The sequence below is a fragment of the Phacochoerus africanus genome, chromosome 10, assembly GCF_016906955.1.
Source record: "Phacochoerus africanus isolate WHEZ1 chromosome 10, ROS_Pafr_v1, whole genome shotgun sequence".
In the NCBI taxonomy this organism is placed as follows: Eukaryota; Metazoa; Chordata; class Mammalia; order Artiodactyla; family Suidae; genus Phacochoerus; species Phacochoerus africanus.
In genome coordinates this window covers 137,935,596-137,952,474 of record NC_062553.1, presented here as the reverse complement: position 1 = coordinate 137,952,474, position 16,879 = coordinate 137,935,596, and the positions used below count along the sequence as shown (strand labels likewise).

At 39.6% G+C, this 16,879-nt stretch overlaps 1 protein-coding gene across 1 annotated transcript in view; it reads right to left on the bottom strand.

The window, feature by feature from the left end:
• Window positions 1-506: 506 nt before the first annotated feature.
• The window catches only part of ANTXR2 (ANTXR cell adhesion molecule 2), a 150,122-nt gene continuing 133,749 nt past the window's right edge, over window positions 507-16,879 (bottom strand). The window contains exon 17 of the mRNA XM_047798840.1: window positions 507-2,435. Coding sequence (XP_047654796.1) covers window positions 2,397-2,435 — 39 coding nt within the window. The 3' untranslated portion in view covers window positions 507-2,396. The remainder of the gene's footprint in view (window positions 2,436-16,879) is intronic.

The window sequence follows — 16,879 nt, the reverse complement described above, 5'->3', positions numbered from 1 at the left end:
ACTCCCTCTTCAGTGAGTTCTTCATAGTGGGAGTAGAACTGGAACTCCATTGGCATTACCATGTACAGAAAGCTGTTTTGCCATTTACGGGCAGAGGTCTAGTTCCCTTGCTTGTGTAGCAAAATAAAAGTGCCATACAAATGCCATATGACACCAGACAAATTCAAAGCAGCTACCAAAGCAACAGCCTGGGCTTCTGTGGTGTATCATGATGCTCTTGAGCCGAGTAGGGTGCGGCAGTGATCAGAAATGAAGCACCCGCTTAGGAACGCAGCAGGAGGCCCGGCCCCAGAGGCGCCGCAGAGCACCGGTCCACAAGAGCTCGGTGGGTAGATATTTGGTTTCCCAGGCGCACTTGCACATGCGGCTGATTACAGTATCGCTTGAGGACATCAGGGACAAGTTGCCACTGGATACACTCTGTCCCTGAAACTAACCAAGACAACTAAATATTCAACCAAACCAGGCTTGACTTGATGTGGGCTTAAAGAAAATGAGAGCCAAGGCACAGGTAAAATTTTATTTATGAATAGGTAAACACATGACTGTGGATCCAGCCAGCCAGTGATATAAATAAACTTGAGCCAAGGATTCAAGCGCGAGGATACACATGGCTATATCTATAGAGAGCTATATAGAAAAATCGGTGCGTGAGTAAGGCTTCTTGGAGCAGTGCCACAAATCCGGACCCCAACCATCCGAATCACTGCGTCCTTTGAAATTTCCATTACGAGCACAATGGGGGCAATTACACCGGCTGCTCCCCACCGCTGTTTCCGTCTCGTGCACTCACATGCCCGCCAAACATGCAATGTCCGCCTTCTCCCTTCCAGTGTGATGGTTGTTGAACTTATTTTTAGTGTCATTTGATAAGCCTCTGTGCGCACAGAGAGACATCCCACTGACCCAGCCACTGGTCATTGTCTATACCAGTTCCCATCAAAGCAGGCGCGCTGTGTCAGGTCTCCAGTCGAATATCCATTTCGCCTCTGAAGGACAGTATCGAAAGTGACTGGATCATCTGAGCTTTTTCCTTCGGCTGCTGCCTTCGTCCTCCCCCACAGTGCTTCCGCTCCCGCTAACACAATTTGGCACCGTCGACGTGACACGAGGGTGGCTCTTCTTCAAAAAAATGATCATACGTACATTTTCGCTATTTTGTGGTGGTCGACCCGCCTGAAAATTTAATTTCCAAATTGATGGGGGAGGAGTGCTTTGTTCTTCTCCCTCTAGGACTCACAACCAAGGTGGGGTGCCCCTCAAACTCCGAGCAATGCTCATACAGTAATAGGTCATTCAATGTCAAAAGGCATAAAAAAGATGAGCAAAATCTTCACAGGCTGCTGCTTGCTGTTGCCTTTAATTATATTAATTAAACTTTGAAATTTTCATGCAAAGAGAGTTGCTGGCTTGTGACGCTGAAGAGCCTTTGGAGACTTGGGGGAAGAAAGACCCTGAGCGGAAGCTTTGTGGTTCCTGCTTCCTTTGCATCAAAAGCAAAACAAACTCCTGGCTTCGCTTAGAGCTCTTACTGCTTTGCGCACTCCTGAGCCCCAAACAGAGAAAGAGGGGCAAGTCCGCCCCTCACAGGGACAGGTCCCCAAGTCACGAGTCCCTTAATTCCACCCAAGGTCTCTGGCTAGAGGCTGCTTCCCGTGGAATAATGCGCTAGCAAGTTCCTCCTTTTCCCAGGGGCGTGATGAAGGAGAGGTGGCTTCAAAAACTCAAGGGCAAAATCTCGCTCGCTCCCAGCACCTCGAGGCATCCTGCCCAATTCCGCCACGTGTGCGCCCTCCTCCGCGCTGGAGGGACACGGTTTCCCAGTCCCAAGCTCCCCGGGAGGCACACGGTGAGAGGGGCGCGGACGGATTTCGCGCCCCGACAGAGCTGCGAGGCAACAGCCTCCTCGAGCTGCTCGGCCCGGTGGCAAAGCTCACACGCCGCCGGGGCGAACCCGCTTGCCGTGTAAAACCCAGTGCCGCGTTTTCACGTGGAACACCCCGTTCTCCACGGCAGGTCCGCCGTCGCCATCGTTTCGCGGTCCCTATTTTGAGCTCATGCACACGCTTCTGGTTTTGCTTTCTCCTCTTCTACACATTCAGACGGACTCTCTTGCAGAAACCACGGCACGGAGGTTATAACCGTGCTCCTCTCTGTGGCCGGTGTCCTGAAGCAGGCGGTGCCCCTGGGTTTCATCAACGCCCATGTAGATGGCAGAACAAGTGTTTGAAAAGGTCTGGTGTAAAGCAAAGCAGAAGAAGGTAGAGGAAACATTTCCTGACTGAGACGAACAGAGCTGCTCTTCCAACAACTTCTAAATGCACTGGTTTTCATCTGGATGGAAACCGGCCTTGTAGATGGACCTTCTTCATACCTCTTGGTCTTCCAGATTCGCTTTATTGGGAAGGAACCCGGGAGAAGTTTATGCACCGGCCCTAGGAAAGACACAAATCCTTATTGAAATACTGCAGTAATTATTGAAAAGAAAAGCATCAGAACACATAGTCTTCCCACTATTACGTAACAAATGATTAACAAGGTCAGGTCAATGTCACGATGAGACACGAGGGGCTAAGTGTCCTTCCTTGGGTCAAGGCATGATGGTTGCTTCAGGTCTTTTCCACAGCAGGTTCATCTACACAATGGCAATGGGACAAGGAGAGTGAAGAAAACACTTGGGAAAACAGAGCCGTGTTGTCGCCAAGTAAAGAGCAGCACTACTATCCTAAAAATAAAAACAGCAAAGCCAGGACCTGTATGTTCCTAGAATGAATGAAAACGAAAGCATTCCTTCATGCAATCTGGCGCATTTGAAACCAAGATAAATCGGGTGCTTCTCAAATGGATGCAGGAGGAGTGTATTTAAGTAGCAAGAGACCGAGGAGGAGAAGAAGGGAGAAAGGGAAGAAATGCCACCTCATCTCTTTGGGACTCCGTGCCACAACACGCTTCGCCAAGAGGCTCATTCGCAAACCTGTCTGCTGCTGTTGTCCATTTGTCACAACCGCTCGCCACCACTAGGTGGTCCCTGCGAACGGCGACTTTATTCGCATTCCACGCTTCCAAGGAGTTTGCCATGCCAACCTCTGCGCAGTTGGGCGAAGCTTGTGGAAACACACTGTGTCATACGTAATTATAGCTAATCCAAGAATTATTTGAAAATAAAATTTCCAACGCGTCACAAAAGATCCCGTTCTTCTCTCCCTTTGGTAGGCCACTGGTGACATCTTGTACTATATAAATCATGTCCAGATTCCTTAATAGGCCAAAAGGTAGCATACTGCTTTCTAATTTAGGGTCCAGATTATCGCTCTGCTGAGACCTGCCTCTTTCTTAGAGTACCTGTCCTCTAACTTGATACTTTAAAACTTCTCTTTATTTCCCTCTAGACATCAACAAGATTGTCTTTAACATCCAGTACATCCAATGCACACGCACCTTCAAAAGGAACAACTGGGGAAAAGAGCTTGAAACATAAAAACAAGATTTTGGGAGTTCCCGTCATGGCGCAGTGCTTAACGAATCCGACTAGGAACCATGAGGTTGCGGGTTCGGTCCCTGCCTTTGCTCAGTGGGTTAACGATCTGGCGTTGCCGTGAGCTGTGGTGTAGGTCGCAGACGTGACTCGGATCCCGCGTTGCTGTGGCTCTGGCGTAGGCTGGTGGCTACAGCTCTGATTGGACCCCGAGCCTGGGAACCTCCATATGCCGCGGGAGCGCCCCAAAGAAATAGCAAAAAGACCAAAAAAAAAAAAGATTTTGGTCCATTTTCCTCTCAAAAATAACTGAAACAAATCTATAAATTTCTGACATTAGAGAAGAGACAGAGAAGTAAAAAAGCAAACTAGTTTGCATTTGTTTTTGCCTAAAAAGCAAATATTCACCAGATTATCTGTCTTCTAAATAATTCTGGCAGCAACATTATTATTACAACTGTCAATTTTATTACTTACATTGTGCCTAATTTTTATAAATAATATCCATGCAAAAGGAAGGGGAGAAGAGCATGGAGACAATTACCTTAGAATGAGGTCAAAATTCCTTGGTAATGCAGTGGGCACAGGTCACACGCAGACTGTGTCTTTGTACTATCTAGAACCTTCAAACAAGGTTTTTAGAATAAATACTAAGTGAAAGGATGCTCTTCTCCAAATTAGGTAAGAATGGCATCAAGTGCCAAGAAAACATTTTAAAATGATGTGTCCTTTTACAAAAATTTTTTTCCGGGGGCAGTAGGAAAATGACATAATAAATATTTGAGCAGAGCAGTAGATCAGTCCTTCTGAGCCACAGCAGTGTGATCATATAACTCTACGCATGATGAGAAATGGATGTTAACGATGCATATTAAGCAGTGATGAATATTAAACATATCATCTTCCGACAAATTTCCAGGATCAGACACGTGCATGAGGAGTGACGTTACGATGGCAAAGAGATGAATTAATGGCATCTTCACTGAGATATCGGATAACGTTCTGTTCTACAGAAATTCAGAAGTTGGAACCTTAGAGAAAAGGTTGTGTTCAAAAGCCACCTCCTCTGTTGAGCATTTCCCAGCTCTCTCAGTCAGAGGGCTCGTCCCCACAACTGCATCTCTACCGCAGCCGAGCTACACTACACCAAACAGTACAACCGTCTGCTGCAGCATCAGAAGGAAAGATGAGAGTGGTTAAATCTGAGAGCTCCAAAGCCTAAGCAGGCGTCCCAGCCCTGCTGCTGCTTCATTGTGTGAGCGTGAGCGACTTACGATTTTTCATCAGTAAAATGAGTATGTGAGTGCCTGTTGGGCTCAGTGGGTAAAGGACCCAACATCGTCTCTGTGAGGATGCGGGTTGGATCCCTGGCCTCACTCAGTGGGTTAAGGATCCAGCATTGCCGTGAGCTGTGGTGTAGGTCACAGACGAGGCTCGGATCTGGCATTGCTGTGGCTGTGGTGTAGGCCGGCGGCTATAGCTCCAACTGGACCCCTAGCCTGGGAACCTCCATCTGCTGTGGGTGTGGCCCTAGAAAACACAAAAAGACACACACACACACACACAAACCGTTATTATCCATTTCCCCTCTACAATGTCACTGCAGTGTCTGACATAGAGTTTCTAAGTTGAATACTCACTTAGAAACAAGTGGATGGATAGATTGGGTATAAAAAATGAATACATAATAACTAGACCTTCACTGGGGGAGAAGCCATACCTTAAAAATGGGAAGATTTAGAAAAAAGTATGACTTGAGAGGATAAAAGGGATTACAAAGGAAAAAAAAACACAATGATGGAAAAAGACAGAAGATTACATAGCGAAAACAGAAGCGAGTAGTTCTAAAGAGACAGAAAAAGAATAATCAAAAAAAAAAAGAGAGAGAGAGAGAAAGAAAGAAAGAAAGAAACTACTGGCCAAGGACATTTTCATTTAGTAGTCCATCAGGCATCTCACTCCTAGGACGTAATTTCATGCTAAATGCTACCATCCACTTACCAGAATATTCTAAAGTCAAGGCAACATACCCTGGTTGCAAGTGGCTGTCATGAGGAGTCCGTGGCCCTTCAAACACTATTCAACACCGCCTTACAAAATCCATCAATCTAATGCTAGTTATGTTTAAGGTTGAGAATGTTTGGGCTGCTGTTGATATCATGGCAAGTGGTCTATGCCAGAACACTGCACGGCAGGCAACTGCTATTCGCAGGCAATGTGACATGACAAGGCTTCAGGTCTGCCATATCCTCATGCGCATAATGCCTATACAATGAAGGTATGTCACCAAGGTAACAAGCGAAGCGACAGAAAACAGCTTGAGCATGACAGCTCATTACTGACTAGCACAGAATGGAAAATATTAGCAACTAGTGTATTTTTCTGAGACTATTTCACTTTAATGGCAAAGAACACAAAAGTTATGAAAACTTTTTAAAAGTGAATCAAATGGCTTAATAAGTAACTATTCGATGTAACCTAAATACATAGAAATATACATAGAAACAGAATTGTAATACTTTATTCTCTATATAGAGGTTAACACTAGTTTCTGGTAACAGAATTATACAGTAACCACTAAAATTGTATAACAATGCTAAACAAATGAACACAAGATTTCTGCTGGCTGAATGTGTAAATGAGTAAATGCTAGTTAAATGCGTAACATTATGCTTGTTATATTTTACAAAGTAATTCAAGAAATTTGAATACAGGGTCGTGGCTCAGCGGAAATGAATCTGACTAGGAACCACAAGGTTGTGGGTTCGATCCCTGGCCTCGCTCAGCGGGTTAAGGATCCGGCCTTGCCATGACCTGTGGTGTAGGTCGCAGATGTGGCTCGGATCTGGTGTTGCTGTGGCTGTAGCCAGAGGCTATAGCTCTGATTAGACCCCTAGCCTGGGAACCTCCATGTGCCACAGGTGCGGCCCTCAAAAAGACAAGAGAATTAAAAAAAAAAAAAAGAAATTTGAATACAGGTGGCATATGTGTTTAGGGAGTAATACAACATGTAGTATTACATTATAAATCATAATTATTAATAAAGACAAATAATACTAATTTTCTGCATTTTTTTTTAATTAAAAAATTTTTTTTTCTTTTTATGGCTGCACCTGCAGCATAGGGAAGCTCCCAGGCTAGGGGTCAAATTCCAGCTGCACCTGAGGCCTATGCCACAGCCACAGTAACGCAGATCCGAGTCGCATCTGTGACCTACACTGTAGCCTGCAGCAATGCCCAATCCCTAACCCACTGAGTGAGGCTGGGAATTGAACCTGCATCCTCATGGATGCTATGTTGGCCTCTTAACCCACTGAGCCAGAACAGGACCCCTTGTATATTTTTAATTTTTAATAAAATATTTTTAAAAAATAATTTTCTTTACTTAAAATCATGCTCTAATCATGCATCTAAATTATGGATAAAATCAAAGTATATTCTTTCATAATGCTTTCGGTAACACCCATATTATTTATTCAATTAGGCAATCACTACAAACAATTTGAACTTGATATCATGCCTTATAAGTCACTAGGTCATAAATTTCAACAATAACAACACATAGTTAATATAAAATGGAGCCAAATTAGTATCTTAGGAATGTATTGGTTTAAAAATGAACTATGAGTACATTCCATTCTTCCACCTTGGGATTACAGAATTCTTCAGATGCAATGAAGTAATTGTTAAATTTATTCATTTTGCATGACATAAGAAATTACGAGTAAGATTTCTTACACATTAAAAAAAATAAGGTTAGGTAGAACAATGGAATTTAACTACTGACTCTAGGTTGTAGCCAAATACATTTAAGGTACATTCATTTCAAAACTGATAATTCAGACAATGACTGACCAGGTTATAGTTTACCTTCTCAGTATATTTAACAAGCAGTTAGGGCAATTAACTATAAACAAGATTACTATTGACATGGTTGCCAACTTAAAATAAGTTCTAGAATATTAGAAAGTCATTTATATATTAAGAATTGACACCACTGTATTATGATCTTGGTATAACATTCTATTTGCCTATTAAACATTCTGGCTTAAAAAGGATAAAACCTCCTCCCTTTTAATGTCTACTGTCTTATGCAGCCTTATCCTGAGCACGTTACCTAATTAGTGAGCTTCTGTGGCAAGAAAAGAACTCTCATGCATTACTAGTGAAAGTATAGCCTGGCAAAAACCACAGAGTAAAAAAACGTATGTAGTAAGTCTTTGAAGGCTTGCATTCCTTGACTCAGTAATTTCATTTTGGGAATTTGGCCCAATAAAGTAGCTAGACAAAGATTTCAAAATATTTACCATGGGAGTTTTATAATATGAAAAATATAATCAGTCAATTTATATTTATTTCTGTCTAACAATCAGAGAGTAGTTCAGTAAATTATGATTCATCTATTTAAGTGTTATGCAGCAATTGAAATAGAAACATTTTTTAAATTTTTAAGATGTAAGGAAATGATAAGTAAAAAAAAAAAATCTCAACTTGTACAGCTATATAATCAGGCAACGTATGTCTAAAGAGCAAAAGACAAGACTAAGAGATTATTCCAACCTGCTATGAGTAGTAGAACTGGCTATGGCTTCTTACATTCTATTTTACACCTCTTCTGTATATTCATATATTTGATAGTTTAAAAATCAGTTTTCAAAGAGCAAATTCCATCAGCAGTAATTGAAGAATTCAATCAGGGATCCTTTCTAAACATGTATATTTATGTATTTTTATTACTCAATGAGTTTATTACATTAATAGTTGTGCAATGATCATCATAATCCAATTTGAAATCCTGTATTTATGGTTTTTAAAGTCAGTCCAGGAACCTGTTGACTACTTACCCCCAGGAATCACCACCAACTATCAACTATGGCAAAGTTTTTCAACATTCAGTGTTGCCATAGGTCAACTCATCTACTCCTGTCTAGGCTGTCTTTTGCAGTTAATATCCTGGTGAAGACACGCGGATGCAGTTCTTCCCAAGGGTGCAGGAGGGTGGCAGAAGCCAATGCTTAATAAACTTTATAATCCAGTCCATTTTCATTTTTATGGTACACAATCCTGTTTCCATAAGATGTCTGTTCAAGCGTTTGTCTGGGTCACAATTAGCAATCTAAGTTTTTAAAATGTGGTGTGTGTTGTGTGTACATGGGCACACATGGCCCACCTCAAGCCCTGTACACACTGGAGTTGATTATATTTAAATACTTAAATAAGGGAAATCTAATTTTCATACAACATCAAACTTTCTAAAGACATGCACAGTATCTAGGAGATATATATATATATATCTTTCTATATACATAGTATCTCCATTTGATCAACAACATAGACTATACCTCAGACACTTCTCAATAATAATTTTGGAATCCTTTCTTTCCAGGTCAGTGGGCAAAGCATTTTTGATAGTGAGGTTACAAGTGAAAGCTGGCCATCAATTTCTCTAGGTCACTTTTTTTTTATGCTGTAGTCCATGAAGTCCTGTGGGTTCTATAAGGTACCTCAGGGGCCACTATGGCTGGAATGGCGCACAAGAACGGAGCAAGCAGGCACCTGCAAGCTCTCAGTCCTAATTGGAAGCAAGAAGCTGCACTTTCATTTTCCCTTTAACACATAATTTAGTATAATATTTTCTTTTTGTTTACACTCAAAATGTACTTTGATAACTATTATTCAAACTATTCATACCAAGCCAGATCACCAGCAAACTGTCAATATACCTGGATTTTGTTTCTTTCATTCTTTTTTTTCTTTTCTTTTCTTTTTTTTTTTTTTTTGTCTTTTTTAGGGCCACACCTGCAGCTTTTGGAGGTTTCCAGGCTAATGATCAAATTCGAGCTGTAGCCACCAGCCACAGCCACGCCAGATCCAAGTTGCATCTCGACCTACACTACGGCTCACGGCAACGCTGGATCCTTAACCCACTTAGGGAGGCCAGGGATTGAACCTGCGTTCTCATGGATTCACTTCCACTGAGCCACGACAGGAACTCCCAGATTTAGTTTCTTTACTTCTCTTTTGAAATGCCTTTCCAAATAAACCTATGACAAGATTATAGCATTATTCCTTCAACTTTTGGCCATATCAAGAGCCCACATGAATTCTGGTCATACATAGAGAATTTTGTATTTTGGAAAACTGCTATTAAGGACGCTGATAGCAAGAGATCAATTCTTGGAGTTCAGAGCTGGCTAGAAAAATTTGTCTTTTCATAAGCTTGTGTGCTTCCTATTTATTATATAATAGCAATTACATAACAGACATTCTTTCTGTGCCTTGACTTTCAAAAAGCTCAGATTTACATCATGTTCTAAAAATACTGCTACTCATAGTATATACATTTTCTTGTATAGCAGCTCTATCTTAACTTTGGTCCATGATTATCTATTATTATTAAGTTTTATGGTTTTTCTCAGTTTTATGGTTTTATGTTTTTCTCAGTATTTCTTTACAAGTAGATCAGGTACAAGTAAATGTAAACTGATATATATTCTCAACTTTCTTAATCATAAAGGCTTGGCATTCATCTTAATCTTCAAAGCCCTCCAACAAATGTATTACCCTCAACCTCTACCTGTACGAAAGACCATACCATGTCTAATTCCCTTCTTTGTTGCCCTTTCTTATTCTGATAGGACTTAATGAAGTACCAGTCAAATAGGTGATGTCCAATGATGACTCATTTGAACTTCATCTTAACTGAGTCAACACAGATAATATGAACTTGAAGCCTACAGACGCAAGCGTGTTGAAATCACACCCTTCCAAAAAATCCCAAAAGTCCTTCTGCAAGAATAAATCCCCTAGGTCTAAAGACTGAAAGCTTAACTTCATTTTCCTTGACTCCTAGGAAAAATAAGTAGAGCGTGATTCTTTATAAACTAGAAATGTATTTATACCCCAGTTCATCTCTTAAGCAGAGATCTTGCGGAGGCTTTGCTTCATTACTCACATTCCCTCAGTATAAGAAGGAACAGAATGTACCAAAGATAAACCACAAACAGAACGCTGGTCATAACAAAGGCTAAAGTCACAATTAGGATCAACTTCACTTAAGTGATTTTTGGGCAACACCAAGTATCTACTGAGTAAGAAGTTCATTGACATTTCATCGTTGTCAGCCCTTTATCTTGGATTTCATAAGGAGGAGTGGAAAGTTGATGCCCCCAATAAAAAAGTCCAGTCCTATCACTGTTCTTCAGTTAACTAAACCAAAAGATAAAACTAGACAAGAGTAGGAAACAATGCATTTGCTATTGTTTAAGTATATAGACCCCAACTTTGTTGCAATATCTGAAAATTGATTTTGCTATTCATTTTCACTGTGACCAGTAAGAGCAGCATTAACCAGAGCAAGTGTTACATTCCCCATCTCATGAGCATTAAAATTCTGCTGGCATTAACACCTGCAACTTCCTTTACTAGCTATCTGCACAGGATATATTTCAGTGCTATAACTGTTATAGTTTCATGCTCACCGCATAAATATCCACTGACAAGCGGAAGCATACAACTGCACTTTAGTTCAGACTTTTCAAACACAGATAGATGATTTATTTATATCTCCACTTCTAAAGAGAATTTACTAAACCTTCATGCTTTGTGCAGCAGTAAACAGTGATTCAAACTTAAAATTGCATACAAAGCACAGATACACAAAGAAATAAATACAAGACAATTCAAGACATCCAGGAAATCACAAATATCAGGAAAGAAGGTTGACTTGAGAACACAATAGTTTCTCAGAGTGAAGATTTCCTGTAGCAACCAGAGGTACAGAGTGAAGCAGGGCACATCTCTCTCCACCAACCCCCTCTCTCTCTCTGAATGTCAGAACTTCCTGAAAAGCTTACTTCATTTTCTGTTTAGTAACTGGGCAAGTGAATGGTCCTTACATTTTTACTAATAGGAAAAATAGGACTATATTCAACTCAGCTACACACACACACACACACACACACACACACGTATGGAGAGAGAAACAGAAAAATATATCTATATACCCACATGTATATAACATATATATAAAAGAATCTGTGTTATCCTCTGCTTTAAAAAACTGATAGACTTCAGGCTGAAATATAAGTTCCATATACTATTTCTAATGGAAGCTCAACCTATAAATGTCTCATTTTACAGTAGAAACAACACACCACATGGATATTCAGTTGATCTCATGAAGGGAAGTACTAAGTTTGCTTGATAAATTCACCTTCAAAAGTTTTTTCTTCTTAATTCTGTTACGGTACTTGCAAAATTTTAGTGATTCTACACATTCTGTTGACATTTATTTTGCAAATATCTATGTATCTTTATTTTCCTTGATATTCAGGCATACAGTTGGCAGTTAATGAAACATCTAGCCCATACCTAATAATAGTAAGATATGAAAAGTAAAATAGCCTTCATTAAGTGCAAGGCTGAACTGCCAAAAGCTGAGGACACAGCAGGAAAGCTGAGAGATCTCCAGAGAAAGAGTACATGACATTTTCCTTGAGAGCAAAGTAGTAGTGAACTGAAGGCTAGGGAGAAAAGTGAGAGGGCAGTGAAATAATTCCTCTTTTCAAAGACATATTCAATCTTCCCTAGGGGAAAGGAAGCAGCCCATTGAAGGTTTGAAGGTTTGGGGAATGGCAAGGGGAATGAGAAAATAAACCTGAGGGACTTAAACCACATGGCAGAGCAGAACTGGGGGCAGAACGGAGAAAGATCCCCCTAAGACTCATGGAGCCTTCTGAGAGTGCAAGGAATAGGGCCAGTCAAAGGCTATTGGAGGAGAATTAATATGGAAACAAGTCTCTTAAGGTACAGAAAGTAGTGGTTGGTGGGGATAGGGGAAGTGTGGTCCTGGTAGAAGGAAGGCAAAGAGAACTCCCCTCTATAAAGGAAAGAGCTATAATGGAGAGAGACAGGGAGAGGCAGAGGATGAGGAGGAGTGGGGGGGGAGAGGGAGAGGGAGAAGGGAGAGGGAGAGAGAGAGAGAGGGAGAGGGAGAGAGGGAGAGAGGGAGAGGGAGAGGGGGAGAGAGAGAGAGGGAGAGGGGGAGAGAGAGAGAGGGAGAGGGGGAGAGAGGGAGAGGGAGAGGGGGAGAGAGGGAGAGGGAGAGAACTCTGCTAAAAGGAAATCCCTGATCCTGTCCTCAAATTTTTGGAAGGCAGTAGTAAACTAAAAATAGCCAAGGAGAACAAACTGAGACCCAGCCCAACTACAGATTAGCAACATGACAAAGGAAGTATATGTATATTTCTAGAGGTAGATATAATTTAGGTTAGTCTATTTTTTTTATGTCAGGGTCCAGCATAAAAATCACATATTATGGTACACACAAAGAAGCAGGACAAGAATGACTTTAGTCAATGGGAAAGTACAGTTAATATAGGCAAACCTACAGTTAAGAGTTAAGGACTTATGATATGATAAAAGTATTAAAAGTTCTAATGAGAAGGGTGCATAAAAATATGCCCTGCATGTATAAAAATATGGGGAATTTCAGGAGGAATATGGAAACTCTCAGTGAGAAAAAAAATGGAAAAACTGGAGATAAAAAAAGCAATATCAGAGCTAAAGAATGTTTTTGATTCATGTAAAAATAGGCTAGATGTGGCAGAAGAAAAACCCACTGAATCTGAAGATAGGAGACTAGAAATTGTTCAAACTAAAAAAAAGAGGAGAAAATAACTAAAGGGAATCAGAGATCAGTGGAACAATATCTTATGGTATGTCACATGAGGAATTAGTGTCTCAGAAGATATAAGAAAGAATGGGGAAGAAAAATTTGAAAAAAAAAAAAAAAGGCTAAGAATTCCCTAGAATTGATGAAAGGCATAAACCTACAGAACAAAAAAACATAGTGACTTTCAATCACAGAAATACATAGAAAACCTTATCAGGGAACTAAAAAAACCTAGGAAAACCAAAGAGTATCATAAGAGTATATCCCTCTGTCCCTCATCATCCCCGAGCCAAAGACATTCTATACAAAGAAAACAACTATAAGAATTACCGCTAACTTTTTATCGGAAACAATGGAAAGCACAAGACAATGGAACTATCTGAAATGCTAAATGCGGAGGAAAAAAGTCAACCTAAACTTCCACATCCAGAGAAAAACCATTCAAGAATATAAGCAAAGTAGACATTTTAAGACCAGCAAAACTTGACATAATTTATCAGCAACAGATTTCAACAACCACGGGTAGTAAATAAAGTTCTTGTAAATAAAGGAAAAGACACTAGATGGAAGCCTAGATGTGCAGGAAGAAATAAAAGCAGGAATAAATATAAGCATAAACATGAAATATAAATGCATAAAAGAATTGAAATTTCTTTATGATGCTATTAATTACTTAAAGCAAAAATAATTATCAGGAGTTCCCATCATGGCTCAGTGGTTAACAAACCCAACTAGTATCCTTGAAGACTCGGGTTCAATCCCTGCCCTCACTCAGTGGGTTAAGGATCCGGCACTGCCACAGGCTGTGGTGTAGGTCAGAGACGCGGCTCAGATCCTGTGCTGCTGTTGTTATGGCTGTGGCATAGACTGGCAGCTACAGGTTCAATTCAACCTCTAGCTTAGAAAACTCCACATGCCATGGGTATGGCCCCATAAAGACAAAAAAAAATCATGTTTTTTTGAATCATTACTCAATTCATAACTTATGTAGAAGTACAACATACGATAATAAGAGCTCATAGAAATAGACGGGGGAGTGGAAGATAGCCATGGTAATGTTTATATATTATTTTAAACTAGTATACTATTATTTGCTTGTAGAGTGTGTAAAGTTTAAGAAGCATATCATTATCTCAGCAACCACTGAAAACCAGTACAGAGATAGAGCTTAAAAAGATAATACAGAGGATGGAACAGATTATTGAAACAATACTGTATTAATCCAAAAGAAGACAGAAAAGTAGAAACAGAAGAATGAAGAATGGGTAAGATGATTAGAAATAAAATACAGTACACACGTAAACTGAAACAAATGAACCAGATATATAACCACATTTGCAAAAGGACTATTTCAAGTGACAGTATTTTGTTTGCATACCAACAACAGAATATCATCTCAGGATAAACAGACTGGCAAAAAATGTTTTATTTCATTCATTAGTTTTAGTTTTACTAATACCATATTATCATTAATTTGTAGCTAAATATATTATAGGATAGAGCAAATAAATATTTTAATATTGGTAAGGCCAAGATTTTTCATGTAAGGGAAAAGAGGTACAAGTATAAATTCAAAAATATTCAATAAGATACCTTAATGCTAAATTAGAGTTGGAAAATATATCATAAACGCATGGTTTTTGTTCAAAACTATTGAATTTGCTAGTTTTGCATGCTGAAAACACTTATAACCAATGAAAACCCAATAACAATTAGCACCCCTACTATCCAAATATGTTCTTTAAATACTCTTCTACCAAGAGTATAGAAGGCTCCTTGGAGTTAAGTGATTTATTCCAGAAAATGTAAAAGGTGAGCCTGGGACATACCATGTCAAAACGAAAGACATTTATCAAAGATGAATATGGGCTGTGTGAAAAATAGACAGTAATCAACATGATGAATTAGGCTTTTACAGCATAGTTTATCTGATCATGATGGCTAATTGAAAACTCAATCCACATCTGAGTTACGTATTTAGGTAAGTGTTAGACAAATCCAAATGAAAAGTGTATCACATCACTATTCTTCAATCCGGTGGTGAACAGAATAAATTTATGCACTCAGTCTGGAAGAACAGTGCATGAAAATCTTAACTTGTACCTACCTGAGTATCTCTAGACTTAAAATTTTAACTTCGGTTGTTAGCATCACAGAGCAAAACTTCTACATGCAATGCATATCTTTTTCCTAAAAAATTAGATATTGAAATCATTCATTTGTCCTATCAATCTGAAACTGCTTTCTGACATATCTAAAGAGAAAGCCTGAATGCCTATACACCATTATCACTGAAAAACATTTACTGGGGGACTTTGCCTATGTACGCAATCTTAGAAATGCAATGATTTATCTCTAGCTAAGTTTAGTCTCTAAGAATTAAATCCTCACTTTTAGGACTCTAAAACAGTCTGTTGCCCCAGTTAAAAAATTAATAACTAAAAATGTGTTGGTGAATTCAGCCTGCATGTGATTCATATAGATTTTCACTTGCTATCTCTACTTCAAACTATTCACATATCTCTGGTTGTTTGTTAGCTAAATTCCCAGCTAATTTAAGACTAAGGGCAATCATTTAACAAGATCTTTCAAAGGAAAACAAATGTTCAAAACTTCACTTAAAATTAATACTTTAGCAGTTCCCGTCATGGCGCAGTGGTTGACGAATCCGACTAGAAACCATGAGGTTGCGGGTTCGATCCCTGGCCTTGCTCAGTGGGTTGTGGATCCAGGCGTTGCCATGAGCTGTGGTGTAGGTCGTAGACGCGGCTGGGATCTCGCGTTGCTGTGGCTGTGGTGTAGGCCAGTGGCTACGGCTCCGATTCGACCCCTAGCCTGGGAACCTCCATATGCCGCGGGAGTGGCCCTAGAAAAGGCAGAAAGACAAATAATAATAATAATAATAATAATAATACTTTATGGAAAATAACCAGCTAAAGATACCTTAAAGAAATATACAGTTTTTTAAAGCTTCACTTTAGGGAAACTATACATTATAGATTAGAAATTTAAAATTTTACTAAAAATCTCCCTAAAGCTTTAGCTGGAAAATTAGTTATTGAGATGCTGTTTTCCTGCAGCACAGCAAATACGTAGTGAATTCATTCTAGGCGTTCAGGCCTAATAGAAGACGTATGCATGTATTCAACTTCCAGATAACAAATTCATGCGTTAGGTGTATTTTATTACAATTAGGAAAAACCATTTTAACCGATCACGAAGTCATTTTATATTTAATAATGACATCCAAATCCCCAAAGTCAGGATTGGATTTAATTCTGAATATTTATTGCAGACTAGTATTTAGATGTATGATATGAAATGATATATGCTTTCCTAAAACACAAAAGTAATGTAGATTAAAATTCTTCACGTTTCACTTCTACCATCTAAACTGCTAGCACAGCAGCCAAATGATTACATTTATTGCTAAATTTATACTAAGGAGAACAAAACTTCAAGCAGCATCTTAAATTGTTTATAGTAAAATTAGGTCGGTAACAGCGTGAAGACTCCCCCTGCTTTTATGTGCAGATGCAACTCGGAACTCGCCTTTCATACACAGCCACAGGGATTTATATTATCACAAAGATATGTGCTGCTGTGCCCCAGATACCATTTCACTTATCAATGAGGATACAGTGGCACTTAATGGGAATCCCTTATTCACGCTATGAAAAGAGACTAAACATGAATTCTGTCCTTTGATCAATACAGGATTCCTAGGT